The 14,999-nt window shown below is 39.4% G+C and overlaps 1 protein-coding gene and 1 pseudogene across 1 annotated transcript in view; one reads left to right on the top strand and one right to left on the bottom strand.

Moving 5' to 3' along the window:
* Positions 1-89: 89 nt before the first annotated feature.
* LOC123986756 lies at positions 90-931 on the bottom strand (annotated as a pseudogene).
* Positions 932-6,957: 6,026 nt separating this feature from the next.
* The window catches only part of slc12a5a (solute carrier family 12 member 5a), a 183,240-nt gene continuing 175,198 nt past the window's right edge, over positions 6,958-14,999 (top strand). The window contains exon 1 of the mRNA XM_046075103.1: positions 6,958-7,451. Within this exon, the coding sequence (XP_045931059.1) occupies positions 7,292-7,451 (160 nt within the window). The 5' untranslated portion in view covers positions 6,958-7,291. The remainder of the gene's footprint in view (positions 7,452-14,999) is intronic.

The following is a 14,999-nucleotide window of genomic DNA, read 5'->3' as shown; positions in this document are numbered from 1 at the left end:
GCTTAATAAAAAACATCCTGATGAGTCAAGAAAATGTATCAATCTTTGTATTCAAAAACGTGCCTCCATAGTCATATATCCATTAAAAATTAACTGAGAGACTGTTTTTGTATACAGTTTGCTGGTTTTTCTTGAAGGTTTCCTTGAATAGTACAGCAGACATTCGTGTACAATACAGTCATCACCAACAGAGGAGTCAGGGTACAAAGAAACAAGTTGAAGTAAAGCAGGTATGACAGTGGAATCACTGATATAAACTTGCAGACAATAGACTTGACTGAGTTAGACAAAGTTTTGTGGTTGTACCATCCAAGCATGGGAGCAAAACTCAGTGGTATTGCAACAAGACAACATGCTGCAAGTGCAAACCAAGAATGTCTCTGTGTTACAGTTCTTTTGTGCCAATAGAGTAAAGCAGTAACGATTGGTATCATCTGTATTTATGTATTTGTGGGTTCTCACCACAGTGTCACTAAATTAATTCAAAGTTGTATACCAAAAGTTAAATAAAAATAATATAATTTTGTGACTGTAATAATCAAAGCCTTTTAGGAGTTATTTGAATCTTACCGGTGCTGTTTTATTTTTCTCTGCACAGTACAACCATCAAAAAAACATGTTTTACCTGAGATGGATATACACCTCGAGGAATCGGTCCACTGCCATAGCTGCAAGAGACAAAACTGAGACCAGCGTCAACAGGATGACCACACAGCTGATGAAGAGACAGCCGTGGAATGAAGTCTTGACTGGTCCGTCCACCACCACAGCCAATGGTATTGCCACACAGCCAACCCTGAAGTCAGCCACAGCCAATGAGGCAGAAGGTAGGTTGCTGAATGCTTGGTTCACATTGCCATAATAACCAACATATTACCAAAACAGCAATGAGCACCTCCAACAAACTGTAGATCACTTCTCCCCCATCCATTGTGCTTCCTAACCGGCTAATGTTAGATGTCTGAATGTGAGACTGATCCTCAGTATGTTGAGTCTTTTATCATTCATCCCGATCTTCTGAAACTTTTTAGGAAGTCCTCATCCTTTTAGTGTTTACTCAATAAATATATTAATCTGTTCACCTTGCCTTTCTCTTCAGACACACACCTCTGTCTCTCTTTCCCTGTATGTCTGCTGTTGACTTTATTCGTCAGCAGTATGTTTAACAAATTCGTCTGAAAAACAACTCGCATTTTGTATTTCTTTTTACCCACAATTCGGTTTTCACGACAGCACGTGAGCTGCATGTGGAGGAGGCGTGTTGTTAATGATGTAGCATTCTTTAAACCTCCTTAGACTCAATGTGTAGTATGAACAGTGGAGTCTTGCTTGACAAATTTTGGACCCAGCATACTCCTATGAAACTGCAAAACGGACGTGAAATACAACCTGACCAGCTGGCCCTTTTCCCCAGGTTGTGAAAGGTAGCGGCCTCATGCCAGTTTGTTTCACAAATTCAATCTTACTGAAAATGCTAACATTCAGGGTGAATGTTCAGTTTAGTTAGGCTCTGTACCCACTCAGACAGGGGTGGGTAGGGTACAAACAGAAATAATTGGTCAGTAATATCAATATAAGACAGACCTGAGAGAGACACGCATCAGAGCCATTATGAAGACTTTGTGTGTTGCTGCTGTTGTGCTGAGTCTCACCTCAGTGTGCCAGCCGGCGTCACTGGCCTGCGACAAGCTGCTGAAGCCAGTAGACAAAAGTCCAGATGTAAGTCTCTATCCACATTTATGACTAACTTTGTATTTTTAAACTGCTTTATTAGACTTAACTTAACTGTACCTACTGAACCTGTCAGGGTTTTCTGAGTGAGTGCAGCAGAAGTGAGCCCAAATGCAAGACACTGTGAGCTGAGATTGAGTTCCAGGGTTTATTTATCCCAAGCACGACAAACTGGCATGAACAGAACTCACGAGGACAGGAACTGGTACATCCAAAAGGTAGCAACAGGTAGAAACACGACATCCGACAGGACAGGACTGACATGAGACAATGACCGGACAGGGAATGAACAGAAACACCAGACATGTATACACAGTGACTAACGAGCAGGGCGGGAGCAACACAGGTGACTGGGATCAGGGATAAAGAGGCAGAGAGACAGAAGGGAAAACAGAGACTAGCAGGCAGGCAGATTACTGAGGGGGGAAAAGACAAAACACAAGTTACTCAACACTAAACATCAGAGTAATATAAACAAGCAGACAGATCACAAATGAACTAACACTAACAAGGAACACAGACAGAAGCTAAGACTTGAACAGAACTCAGGACAGACATGGGCAAAACACAGAAGTACACAGACACTTAAGACATGAACTAAGGCACAGGACTAGGAACATAGACATGGGAAAAAAACCCAGACACACAGACAGGACTGAAACCCAGACACGCTCAGGACAGGATCGTGACAGAACCTATTTGTGCTACGATTCTTTTTCCTGAAAGACAGTATCATCATGAGAAAAACTATTCAAAACAAAAAAAAATGTTTCAGATTATTGCAGAACATTTGAAAGTCAAAATAAATAAATTACAAAAAAAACCTAAAACAAAATAAATGCAAATACCTTTTGTTATTTCAGTTGTCTGGGAGATGGTACTTCATAGCTGTATCCTTGGACCACTGTTTGCTTTCAACATTACTGAATTTAGTGTTGCAGTGAACTTTACCTCTACGGACACACCGAAAGTCTAGAATGTCAAATTTAAGTTTAAAATGTAGGCAATCTTTATTCTTCTAATGCTGGTCCGGGGATGAGGAGCATTTTAACTATTTTAAAACAGATTGCACCCAATGTCAGCTGGGATTGGCTCCAGCCCCCCTGCAACCCTGTATGCAGGATAAGCAGATGACAATGGATGGTATATTAAACATTCACAATGCTGACATCTGTTTCACTTGCTTGTTCTGTCCCATTCTATGTTATAACCATGCACAAAAACAGCATTTGACAGCCTTATTCGCTTTGTTTTCAATCTTATTATATTATTATGTCATTTATTTATTGTTAAATCATGATATTTGTAGCCTATTTTTAACATTTTAGTTTAGTTTATGTGATTATGATATTATAGTTTTAATGCAAACGATTTAATGTATTATTTACCATCCACACTCTTATGTCTAATGTTTTCTACAGATGCCCAAAGTAGTAAAGCAACTCTGCTGCTGCAAAGTGGCTATCCTTACTGCATTGTCTTAAAGGAGGATGAGCCTAACAGTCTTCAGCTCTTGAGTAAGGAGATGATATAAGAAAATATGTAGTAATATTTCTAATAATAGCTTAATATAACACACCTTTATCTAACTTCAGAATATTCATAAATCATGTTTTCCATTTGGAGTTACCTCTAGAATACTATAATCTAAACTCCAGTATGTGTTCATCAGAGCTAGCAGTGGTGTGGGTTAAACTGGTATAAACTCTATATCAGTCCACAAGTTTTTGTTGGAGAATATCATTGCTTTTATCTCAAATGTATCACTTCTTTAACAGGTAGGAGAAAAGTTGTCACAGCTGCTGAGCTGAAGGAGTTTGAGACACAGACAGAGTGTCTCAGCAGGACCAAACTACCGGTCTTAAACACAGATCACGGTGAGACTTAAAAAAAAACAAAGGTATAGTTCATATAGAGTAAGATGTCCTTACAGCCAATATATGAAAACAAAGGGAGTGTAGTTGCGCTGTATCATGATAATGATACATACCATTTTATTCTCTACAGTGCCGTTTTATGCCACAGTATTCAATACATGCAATGGTAATATGTATTGTGGGGTTGTTAATGTCATACACACAGAATGCGTTATTTCTAATTTTCTTTTTTGCTACTTACAAAGATGAAAACTGCACATCATCACTTGACCATGTTGCAGCTGACACTTCAGGATGTCATTCATGATGTATCAAAGACTGAAAAACATGTATACAGAGTGTCTTGCAAAAAAGTCTCTCTAATACCCCCACTTTGCCTATTGCTGTGGTGGTTTTGGGGGGGAGCCAACAGGGGCCAGTGCACAGACCTTGGACCCCCCTATGGCCCCCATCTGAAGGAAAAGTCTACAACAGCCCTATTGAACTGGTGGCCCGAGGGTCACATCCAGCCCGAAGCAACCTCCATGTGGCCCAGCACATAATCTAATATATATGAAAACAAAAGTAAACTACATGTATAGTGTATGGAAGTAACTAAAGAGTGAGCTATGTCCTTTCCTTCTCATCTTTGTTGAGTTTCACACGCGCTGTACCGATCAGCCAATAAAGGCTCAACATAACTATCCGACCTGCAGCCTCTCCGCTCCTCTGTGTCTCCATGTTTCCACTGCATGGATAGCCTTTGGATATTGCTGGAAATTGTTCTCAGTCCCCCTCCTTAAAGGGTAAATTATTATCATAAAAATTTTATAATGAATTGCATTTAAACAGAACTTTTCATACACAATAACACAAAAACAGAAACTTACTGGTCCTACCAGGCTGGACATGTAGTCTGCCAAATTATGTATCCCCGTCCATAATGCACAGATGATGGCCTACTGTCAAGTATTTAATTTTGTGTATACTTCACATCATGACTAATAACATGGGTGAATATGGAGAAGTTTCTATTTAGTGGGATACATATTATTTCATACTGTATGTGATGGTTTTCAACCGGCCATAAAATGTATTCCCCGTTTATAATGCACAAATGATGACCTACTATCAAATATTTTTTTTGTTGTATATTTCACATCACGACTTATAACAGGGATGAATATGGAGAAATGTGTAGTGGGAAACAAAATACAAACTGTGATCAAGAAAATGTGTTGCATCAAAGAATGTACTGTAACTTGAGCTAAAGTTAACAGGAAGGTTTTTTGTATAATGTAATTTAATAAAACTGTAACTAAGTTACTGAAAAGATCCTGTTACTGAAATAATAACTGTAAGTTACTGAAACATACAAAAAAAATTGCCTTTGTCTCTTTTGTCCCGGATTGAATGTGCCCCTCTGACAAAACAACTGGCCCAAGCCTGGCCCCCCCAATAAAATTGGTCTGGAACCACCACTGTGCCCATGAGTGGGCTCAGCAAGGGTGGATTAATGTTGGTGATTATAGGGCACTACTATAACAAATATTCACTCTACAACACCAATCATGTTTGTGTATGCAACCCTTAAGAAATATTTTCAAATAGAATTGATTACTGTTTGATTTACTGTTTTAAAGGTATAGACTCTTAAACCTAACAAGACACCCTTTTACCTTTTTTGGGTTTTTCAGGGTTTTATGAGACAAACTGTCTGTGCTAAAGTGCTTTTTGACAGCAAAGACAATATATTAACTCTTAAGAAAATTAAATATCTTACTGTGTTTTTAAGGCACTGTAATCAATTATGCTACAATCATTTGTATGTGACTTGATCTGTATTTAAGGACGTCTACATCACAGCAAAACTTTTTCATAGACTTCTTGAGCCACTTCGTCAATCCATTGTTGATTTCAGGAATGCAGCATTAATGTCCAATTTTATGTGAAAACACTATCCCACGTTTGTTGAAGGTGCTGGGTGCTTAAAATACAGCAAATATATTATGGTTATTTATATTTACAACTTAATCCCTGATGTTTGATGAGATCCACAGCTTTTCCTGAATACATGTCAAACAAATTTCAACCACCAACCACAATGATGATGTCACAAAAATAGAAATGAAGATTTTAGGATTTAAATTTTGTATTGGTTGCATGTAGTCAAATTGCAAAACAACTCAAAGCTTAAATGTCCCACACCAAAACATTGTCTATTTGAATAAGTTTTGTGGCTTGGAGTCAGTGCAGGTGTAAATTTTATTTCAGTATTCATTAAATAGCATCATTGTAAGGGGTGAAAAAAAATTACACCCACTTTTGCTGAACCCATCCTTACTTTCTGCCACACCGTTATTAGTAACATCTGAGATTTATGACAAGAAAAAAATGTCTCCTTTGAAAAAGTCCTTTTTGGATGAGGAATGTGGAAGAGCAACACTTGCCCCTCCTTCATAACCACCACTGAGATTCCCTTGAGACCCCAACTGTTCCAGTGAAGCTAGTCAGTGGCTATTGTTCACCTCTTAATCACCACCTAAATCATACAGATTTCTTCAGTGGTGTGATTGAAGTGTAATGAAAATGCAATCCAGTCTGAGTACTTGTTTGCATATTTGGGTCACATGCTGAACACCACTAACCACTAAAGCTGTAAACCTGGCAAGGTTGCCATGTCTCTGGGCTCCCAATAACCCACCCACTACTACCTGATCCCAGGTCTGCTGTGAACCAATTTCATTAAACAAAATAAATTAAGTAATATATGTCAAATAAGCCCAAACTGAAATAATTAAGGTATTGAAAATGGAATTTGACACAATTAAGGACCCTCTCCAAGACAGGGCCTCAAAATAAAATAATAGGCCTAAAGCAGGACCCATGGCCCCTATAATGTGAGTTGATATTGGGCTTTACTAGTTCTTCTTTGCAAACACATCTTTGAATTAAATTAGCAAGAACAGTAGTTGATATTGTACTTTAGTAGTGCATTATTTCAAACATATGTTAAATTAATTTACCACAAACAGCTCACACAACATAATGGTGCTTGCTAACCCCTGGATTTCTGGAGTTGGAAGGTGCTTCCTTTTTTTCTTGTTGATAATCCAGCCCTGACAGCAAACGGTTTCTGGATCTGTTTTACGCATCTTTAACAAGTGTTCTACACAAAACTTTAACTGCTATTGTAGCTGAACCACTGAATCAATGGCAGCTGGATGACTGACAGCTGATCTTTAGCTTAGTCTGTGGTTGCCTAGCAACGCCAACTCAGATATGTAAATGCCTCTCCTGCTCTAAATGCTTGAAGCATTAAAACTGTATAAAATAAAATAGCTAGTCTAATGCATTTTTCATGTGTTAAGTGTAATAAAGCGCATCATGTGATTAATAGATTGTTTAGGTTTTCCTTTCCAGCGCGATATAACTCACTGAACATCGGCTCTAGGACCCAGGTGCGCGGCAGCCACCAGACACCGGTTGATGAGATGGTCCACTCTGCGTTACACATATAACGTTAATTACCCGACAAAGAGCGGCTGCACGCACAGGACACAGTAGTCGGAGGAGAACTTACTAGACGGTGCAGGTGGACTACAATACCGAGAGAAGTGAGAGCATTTTTCGCTGTCTTTGTCCGTCCGCTTCAGCCCGCACCGTGGCAAGAAAGCCCGTCGCTTGTCTCACTGGCGACAACCATGAGCCAGAGGTTCACCGTCTCCAAGAGTGACGGCGCCCGGCGCACCTCAGACATCCAGGGGGAGGTGAACCAGCTGTTTGAGGGAGACGAGCCCCCATCCAGCAGCGGCGCGGAGGGGGAGGATGCTGCTGGTACCGAGGTGGTGGTAGTGCTGAAAGGTAGGGAGACACTTAACGCCGGCTTTATTCATCCTGTCTGTTAGCTATAGGCTAGATGCTAGCAGTGCTGATGCTTGACTCCTGCTCAGTGAGACCACATTGTCTATGGGCAGATGTGTGTGACTTGAATTTTTAATGGCCACACAGATCCAATAACTGAGGCACTGCAAAGCGCGCAGATTTCCATTCTTTCTACAATATTTATATTGTTACAGGTGCATTACGCAAAATATTGGCAGTTGCATGCATGTTCATATCTATGTTGACAAAGAAAATGCGATATGTTTTTCTTTGTTTTCATATGGTCTGTTCATTTTGTATGACTCAGACATGTTGCTCCCACTGTTGCATACATTCAAATATAGCCTATGTCTGTTTCTGCACAAGTCAGCAGTGGTCGCCCTGAAGGGCATCAGTTTATTTCCTTAGTGACCCCTCAGTTGTCAGACTTACATTGCCAAATTCAGTGGATTTATGTGTACTTTCATATATTTAAGTAGTCTAATTTTCCTCCTCTATACACGCTTTGACATGCCCTTTGAAACCACAGCTTGTAAGCAGGGAAACTACTTGCTTTGATGGTATTAGCAGATGACAATGTCAATTACATTTCAATCTTGTGGCTTGTCTTAGATATATTATCAAAATAGTTGATAGCTTGCAGTGTGTTATCTCTTTTGTGGCTGAGTTGTATGTAGTAGGTTAGTACATATATCGTTTATTTATGAGAATGAATTGGTTAAAGGGTGAATAAAAACGCAGTTGATCAAACCTTAATCTCATGGTTAAGTTAACTAAATAGTTAAGTTATAACATTTTCCTCCACTGCCCCTCTGAGTAGTCCCAGTCCTGTCTTCTGGGAACCAGCACCATTGTGATTCAACTCTGTCACCAACACACCTGTCTGAAATAATCAAGGTCCTGTCAGCCATTGCCTGAATTGAATGCAGCAGCGCAGAACAAATGGTGGCGAAAATTCCCATCGGGACAGGAATGGAAGCTTTTACCATTACCATTGATTAGCATTAGAAACAGTACAATCATTCAGCTCCAGTCAAGTGCAGAATAAAGATTTATCTGCAAATGAATCAATACATTTCATACTATGTTTAATTTATGAGGCTGCCACATTAATGACATTTCAGATTAATTGGCCAGGCTACCTAGATTCCCATGTCTTTTCTGTAGCTTGTTGCTCCTTAGTTTCTGTGCTTCACGCTGAAGTCCACTAAGTAGCCTTAGCTGGGCATTCAGTTAAATCCTTTTCTCATTGGTAAGAACAATAAAAACACTATAAAATATGTGTGTATAAGTGCTGCTACATATTTTGTCAAAACAGACATTTTTTTATTATCTTTAGGTATTTTTTGAAGTTACACCACTGCCTTCAGTCCTTACAATTTATGGTATATACTTACACTCCTCACATGATCTATTAGATGTTCAGTAGTGCTGACAGATTTTCACTATTACACCAGCAGGAAGGAAGAAAGGCCTTAAATGACCACTCCACCACTCCTCTTCATTGCTATATTTGACTACAGAAAGCCATAGAGGTTCAAATTCTGCCATCATCTCCTCCTGTGCAGGTGAATTAATGTAAAAATGCCTCCTTATTTGTCCACTTGAATGCCCCAGTGTGTATCAACAATTCCTCCGGAAAAATAGCCGTGCACGTCGGTAGGAACAAATTTCACCATCTCCTGCTGTTCCCCTTAAGAGATGGGGAGCGCTTCATTGAAGGACTTCCCCTCCTATATGCCATGATCTGGCCAAGCTGCAGCCTTGTGGAGACGGACGTCTCTGCATCCACTTTGCTGGTTGCCATAGTAATACAGTAAAGTTCACCAGAGTTGTCTCACTAATGGTCTTGCAATGAGGTGAAAACACCTCAGATCAAGCAAGTACCATTATGAAATCAATCTCTTGCTGAGATGGTGGGATAATTTCTCCTTCCTGTTTTTAGCTCTCTATAGAATGAAATCGTTTGAACAGAACAAAAAGATGAACCATAGATGAAAATCAGATTTGTACACCATAGGTGTGGGGCTAATAACGTAGTTAGATATACTGTATACAATACATTTCTTCTTGCTACTGTATAAAATAAGTGTAATAAATATAATATAAGACTGTAAATGTGTTGTTCACAGGTCTGAATCTGCCAATGTAATTATGATACAGTTGGCATTTTACTGCCTTGTAATCATTCCAGTGTCTACAAAAGCCCCCATTCAGTCTTGTTCTTATTTTAGCCAGAGCAATTTAAATATTTTCCCCCATTGCTCTGGACCCGTGATCCTGTTTTTATTGATCCAGATAGAGGTGTGAGCTCAGTTGGCTCAGCCAGCCAGTGTGGTTGATGATGACTGACTGCAGCAGGAAGGAAGATACTCATCTGGCAGCCAAGTGCCCTCTCTGCCCTTGACCTTGCAGTGGTGAAAAGAGATATGTCTTCGTTAGATCGGTTGGGCTCAGTGGAATGGGCTGAAGATGGGCTCAGAGTAGGCCGCGTGTTTCTCATCTTGCAGTTGGCAAGCAGGGAGGCCTTGAAATCAGAAAACTCATATTTCCAACATTATTATTATGCATTAATTGCATTAATTGTTTTTTTTTTGACCGCTTGGATGCAGCACAGTAAGCTTAAAACATATTATTATCATGTTTTTTATTTGATTTGTGTATTTGACAGGGATGATGCACATTGATCACAAGTAAAAAATAAATGTAAATGAAAATGCCTAGATATTATCACCTTTTATAAAAAGTCAATATCTTTATAGTGTTGCAAATAGTCGCTTATTAAATGTATGGATCAGACAAAGAGCAACATTAACTATTAATTATTATTAATTATTTGAGTCGTGTTTCCGACCACCTGACGAATATAAGTCCATTATTCACATTCCTTTTAGCTCAGCTTGGCCTCCACCTCTTCAGCTGCTAAATGCTCCAATATGTTCACCAGCTATTCGCTAACTTTTCTTATCTGACTTTTGGTGGTGGGCAGCTGATATACAGTGAGTTTATCTGAGCTTTTTGCTAAGAAACCAAGCTGCCTGCTGCAGCTGGAAATGAAGCTGATGGGAGTAAAAAGAGAGTCATAGTAATTTTGCAGATTGTAATACTAAAACTATGAGCGGTAAGATGTTCAAAAGCTCTGTTAGGCAGTGGGGAAATACAGACAGTAATATAAAAATAGTGATCTAATCAGCTCAAATCCTTTGGTTTGCTCACTGAAACTGCCTAAATTAAATGCAGTTTTTGCAGGAGTGAGCAGACCTGCATATGTCTGAACTATTTTGAGTGAATTTGGGTGGTGCCTTTTGTAACTTCTATCTACAACTGATGCACTCTTCGGCCTTGGCTCCTGTGGTTTGCAGCCAAACTGTTATTGTTCAAACAGGTTTTGTGTATGAGCATGTGTGTATATGTACTTGTGGTTTAGTTTTATTAATATGTCAACAGTAAGTATTGTAACTGTAACCCAGTTTGCCCTCAGTGTTTTGGTCTCTGAGCAGAGAGGCCGACTTGGCTGAGGTTTAATCTGTGTCAAGATGTTCTGTTTCTTTCTAAGCAAATGCAGTCCAGAAGACAATGACACAGCATGTGAGCACAGTGACAGCAACGCAACATAATAACCTCATGACAAGTGCAAAAATAGAGATTTTTCTGCTTCCTGGGTTACTCGTCCATTTCTCGGAGCAAAAATTCAGAGTGTCTTTGCCACTCTGAATGTGTCAGTCAATTTCTAAAATGTATTCTCATATATACAGATCTACAGTATGTGTGTGTGGCAAGGAACAAATGGAAATTTAACAGCAGTGTGCAATTTCCTATGCTGTACCCCCTCACTCTAATTTAAACAGTATATTATTCTTGTTGTGGTGTCTTGTTTGCCTTTCTCCACCAAACCCAGGCCAGAGCAGGGCTGAGCAGACCTGGCCTGCATTATTAAAGGATAAGGCTGGCAATATTCTGTATTTTTTTTATTTGTCTATTGTCAACATAACCGAATAATATTTTAGTGTATCTTTCAGTATTTTCTACTTTCCCAGCCTGTCGGTGGATCTCAGCCCTGAGCCCATTGGTTCCTATTGAAGACATAAATATTTAAAAATGGTCACAAATATATACTTATATTTGACTTTTAATGTCCTAAAACAGCTGGACTCTCAATAGTTCACTATTAGCATATTATTATTATTATTATTATTCCCTAAAATTCGACTGAAGTCCTCATCCAGCAGTGGTTGCCAGCGATTGTGCTCCCATGATAATGGGCTGTTGGCTGACCAGATGGAGGATTGTTAGTGTGTTTATTCAGGCATTTCTGCCCCTCTGCTGTAATGAATGCCATATAAATAGTAGACAACCTCTTTGATAGAGGTGCAGCATGAACACAGATATTGAGTCACAAAGGCCTATTGTGGATGACTCCCATTGTAGTATTAAAATAGTGGGATAGTTGTTTTGGTCACTCCTGGGAAGAGTGTGGACACCTGATAAGGATTTTTATGTGGTATTTATCAACCCACGGAAAGCCTTGTGTAGTCACAGCTTTTCTTTACATGAAAGGAGAAATGTGATACTCATGTATTTTTAACTGCGCATTGCATGTTGTTGTTGACCATCTGTTTCCACAAAATGAGATTAGGTTTGAAATGTGAGGTTTTGTTTGGATAATAGTTAATGATAAAATGGATTTGTGCCTAAATCACCATTGCAAACTCTGCTATAAGATCTATTATATCCTTATTAGTGTTAACTCTGGAACAAATTTACCTGTTTTCAGCGCAGTTTGTTTGGCATATTGTCATGGTTATCCCCCACAAATGTACCAGTAATGGCTCAGGTTATTTGGATTCTATGGAGCTCTGTTAGCTGTCTTGTGTTGTTTTGAAAATGCGCAGCTGGTTGACATAGCTCAGTCCAACAAGCGCAGTGCCAGTTCAAAATGTAACTGTTCAGAACGGGCTGATTGCTTTGCATTGGGTATTGCTGCTTGTAGCTTTTCAACATCGTTGACCTGCAGAGCTCAAAAGCCCCCGCAGTTCTATACGCAGCATTTCCAGACTTAGCCTACCGTTTTACACTGTGTCTCAACTAAATACAAACATCCAGCTATCACGTCTCATCATGTGACGTCGGACCCTCTCTGTCCACAATGAATCCGTTAAATATTCACTTCTGTAAAGTTATGTAAACAAACCACGTGGCAGCTGTGTGCTTGTGATCAGACTGGAGACATAAACACTCAAATAAAAAGTGAGTGAGTACTTGCTAACTTCCTATGTTTGTACTTTTTAAACAGAAAACACAATTTCTATATTGTGAACATTTTTTTATACAATATAGCCAAAAGCAAATATTTTTTATTATGTAGCCAAGTAGTTTGTAGTTTCTTACCAGAAACCTCCTGCTCCCTGGCAATCTCCCTTCAGCCAGCTGCCACTGCTACTTAGATAACTCCTCCTTTCAACTTCATGAATGATCCATTTCTCGTTAACACAGCACAACGCGAGTGACAGGAATACACAAAAAACAGGTTGTCCGCCAAAATTACAGCTCAAAATGGCATGATGCGTCGTGCCTTGTGGCCAGTTAGGACGTTCCAATAGAAAACATTGCAGTAGAACTAATTTTATTGCTGACGCCCGCTCACGTTGCACTCAGTTAAGACACTGTGGTAAACGTACACATTTGCCACCAGTTTTTTCCTTTTTAAAACTTTATTAACAACACAATAATTTACCATACCGGTTTTAGGTTTATTGAGGTGTAAAATCCACAACATGACCCACACCTAAATCACTGATAATAATCATTGTTGTTGACTGGATGGACTTTCCTAGCCACTATCAAAGCTGGGCTGGTAAATTAACATGAGCGCCTGTCAGGTACAGGCCTGACTTTGTAACCTTTAACATTTGACTGACTGTACCATGTCTGTGCATCTGGAACAACAAAGTGGCAACACAGATCTATCAGGGGATAATGAATAATGCTGCTTTTTAACTGATGCACGTGTGTGTGTGTGTGTGTGTGTGTGTGTGTGTGTGAGAGAGAGAGAGAGAGAGAGAGAGAGAGCATTGTATCAGTGGTGGAAGATATGTGTATGGAGGTGACTTCTGTTTTCATAGCACCTGGTCCCTCCTTTTATCAATATCCCAGTTGAACTAATGTTATTAAATAAAATGATGTGCCTCAATTCCACACTGCATATTAATTTATGTTTATGTTTGGTTTATGTTTATTATTTAGCTTCCAAATATGAAATATGTTTGATTAACATCTGAAAACCATCATTTCCAGTTGGTACAAAACCTAGTACCTTGGTTTCTTTTACTTTAACTGCCAGAAAAATAAACTGTTAAGATAAGTCTATATTGTTTACTTTAAATACTTTTCTGTGGACCTAGGAAACATCTTTAACCTTCCACTTACCTTTCTTTGTCTTATTGCTCATCTGTCCTCCTCCTGCTGTAATGTCATTAAATGGCTTGAAATGTTCTCCCTTGGAAGGTCCAATGATGTGTTATCTAGCTAGCCATTAAATGCCATAGCTGCTCTGCCATCATTCACCCTGTTATTCCTTTTTTCTGTCAAAGGCGGGACCATTAGTACAGTTTAGATCAATAGAACACTTATACCATTACCAATGTATGTCCAGTCACTATCTAATTTTCAAAAGAGCTATTTAAGTTGAATCAAATGATTAGAGGCGTATTCAGGCGTGGGGCACTGTACAGTTTAACAGAGCGGTGTGGTGACATTGGCCAGACAGCAGAGGGCAGCCAGTTTAATGTTTTAATGGTAGAGACACGTGCTGAGTGCTTGAGATATCCTTGTCAAAACAAAGATAAAAGCTCCTGACAAAAAATTGGAATATAATACGTGTATATACAACAGGAATAGGCTGTATAGTTGTTGCTTCTTGTATTTACTGTTAAGAATATTTCTTAGGTGTCTTAATTGATGTAACAGGGAAAGGTAAGACAGGTCTAGCTTAGAGTAATTTTAACTGATCCCATAAGTGTTTCATATTCAATATGTGTTAAAGTAAATATGAATAGGATGGCTGAAGATGAGAAATGAATTACTCTGCAGTGACCCAGACAAGTGTGTTCTTCAGCTGAGACAACAGGGGGCAGTCGAGTCCTAAGCAAGACTGCCTGCATCTGCGTAAATTCCCTTCAGTCAGTCCCGTTGTAGAAAAACCTGAGATAAGAGGGGGATCAGGAACCTAGTGAATTACACAAGTCTGTATTGTGTATGTGTGTGTGAGGGAAGGTACGTGTTAAGCATATGACAAGTGAGAAGAAAGTGTATGTGTGTGTGTGTGTGTGTGTGTGTGTGTGTGCGCGTGTGTGTGTGAGGATGGGAGAAGAAGCAGTAAGAGCGAGGGGAGATAAAGGTAACCGCACGAGAGGGGGAGTAAACATCCCTTAGCCCAGAAATCCTCGTGCCGTTATGTAACTCTGTCTGCAAACAGGGGGAGGTGTGTATATATGTGTGTGTGGGGGTGGGGGGGGTGTGTGTGTGGGG

This window comes from Micropterus dolomieu, linkage group LG18 (genome assembly GCF_021292245.1).
Source record: "Micropterus dolomieu isolate WLL.071019.BEF.003 ecotype Adirondacks linkage group LG18, ASM2129224v1, whole genome shotgun sequence".
Taxonomy (NCBI): Eukaryota; Metazoa; Chordata; class Actinopteri; order Centrarchiformes; family Centrarchidae; genus Micropterus; species Micropterus dolomieu.
This window is presented reverse-complemented; position numbering and strand designations above follow the sequence as displayed.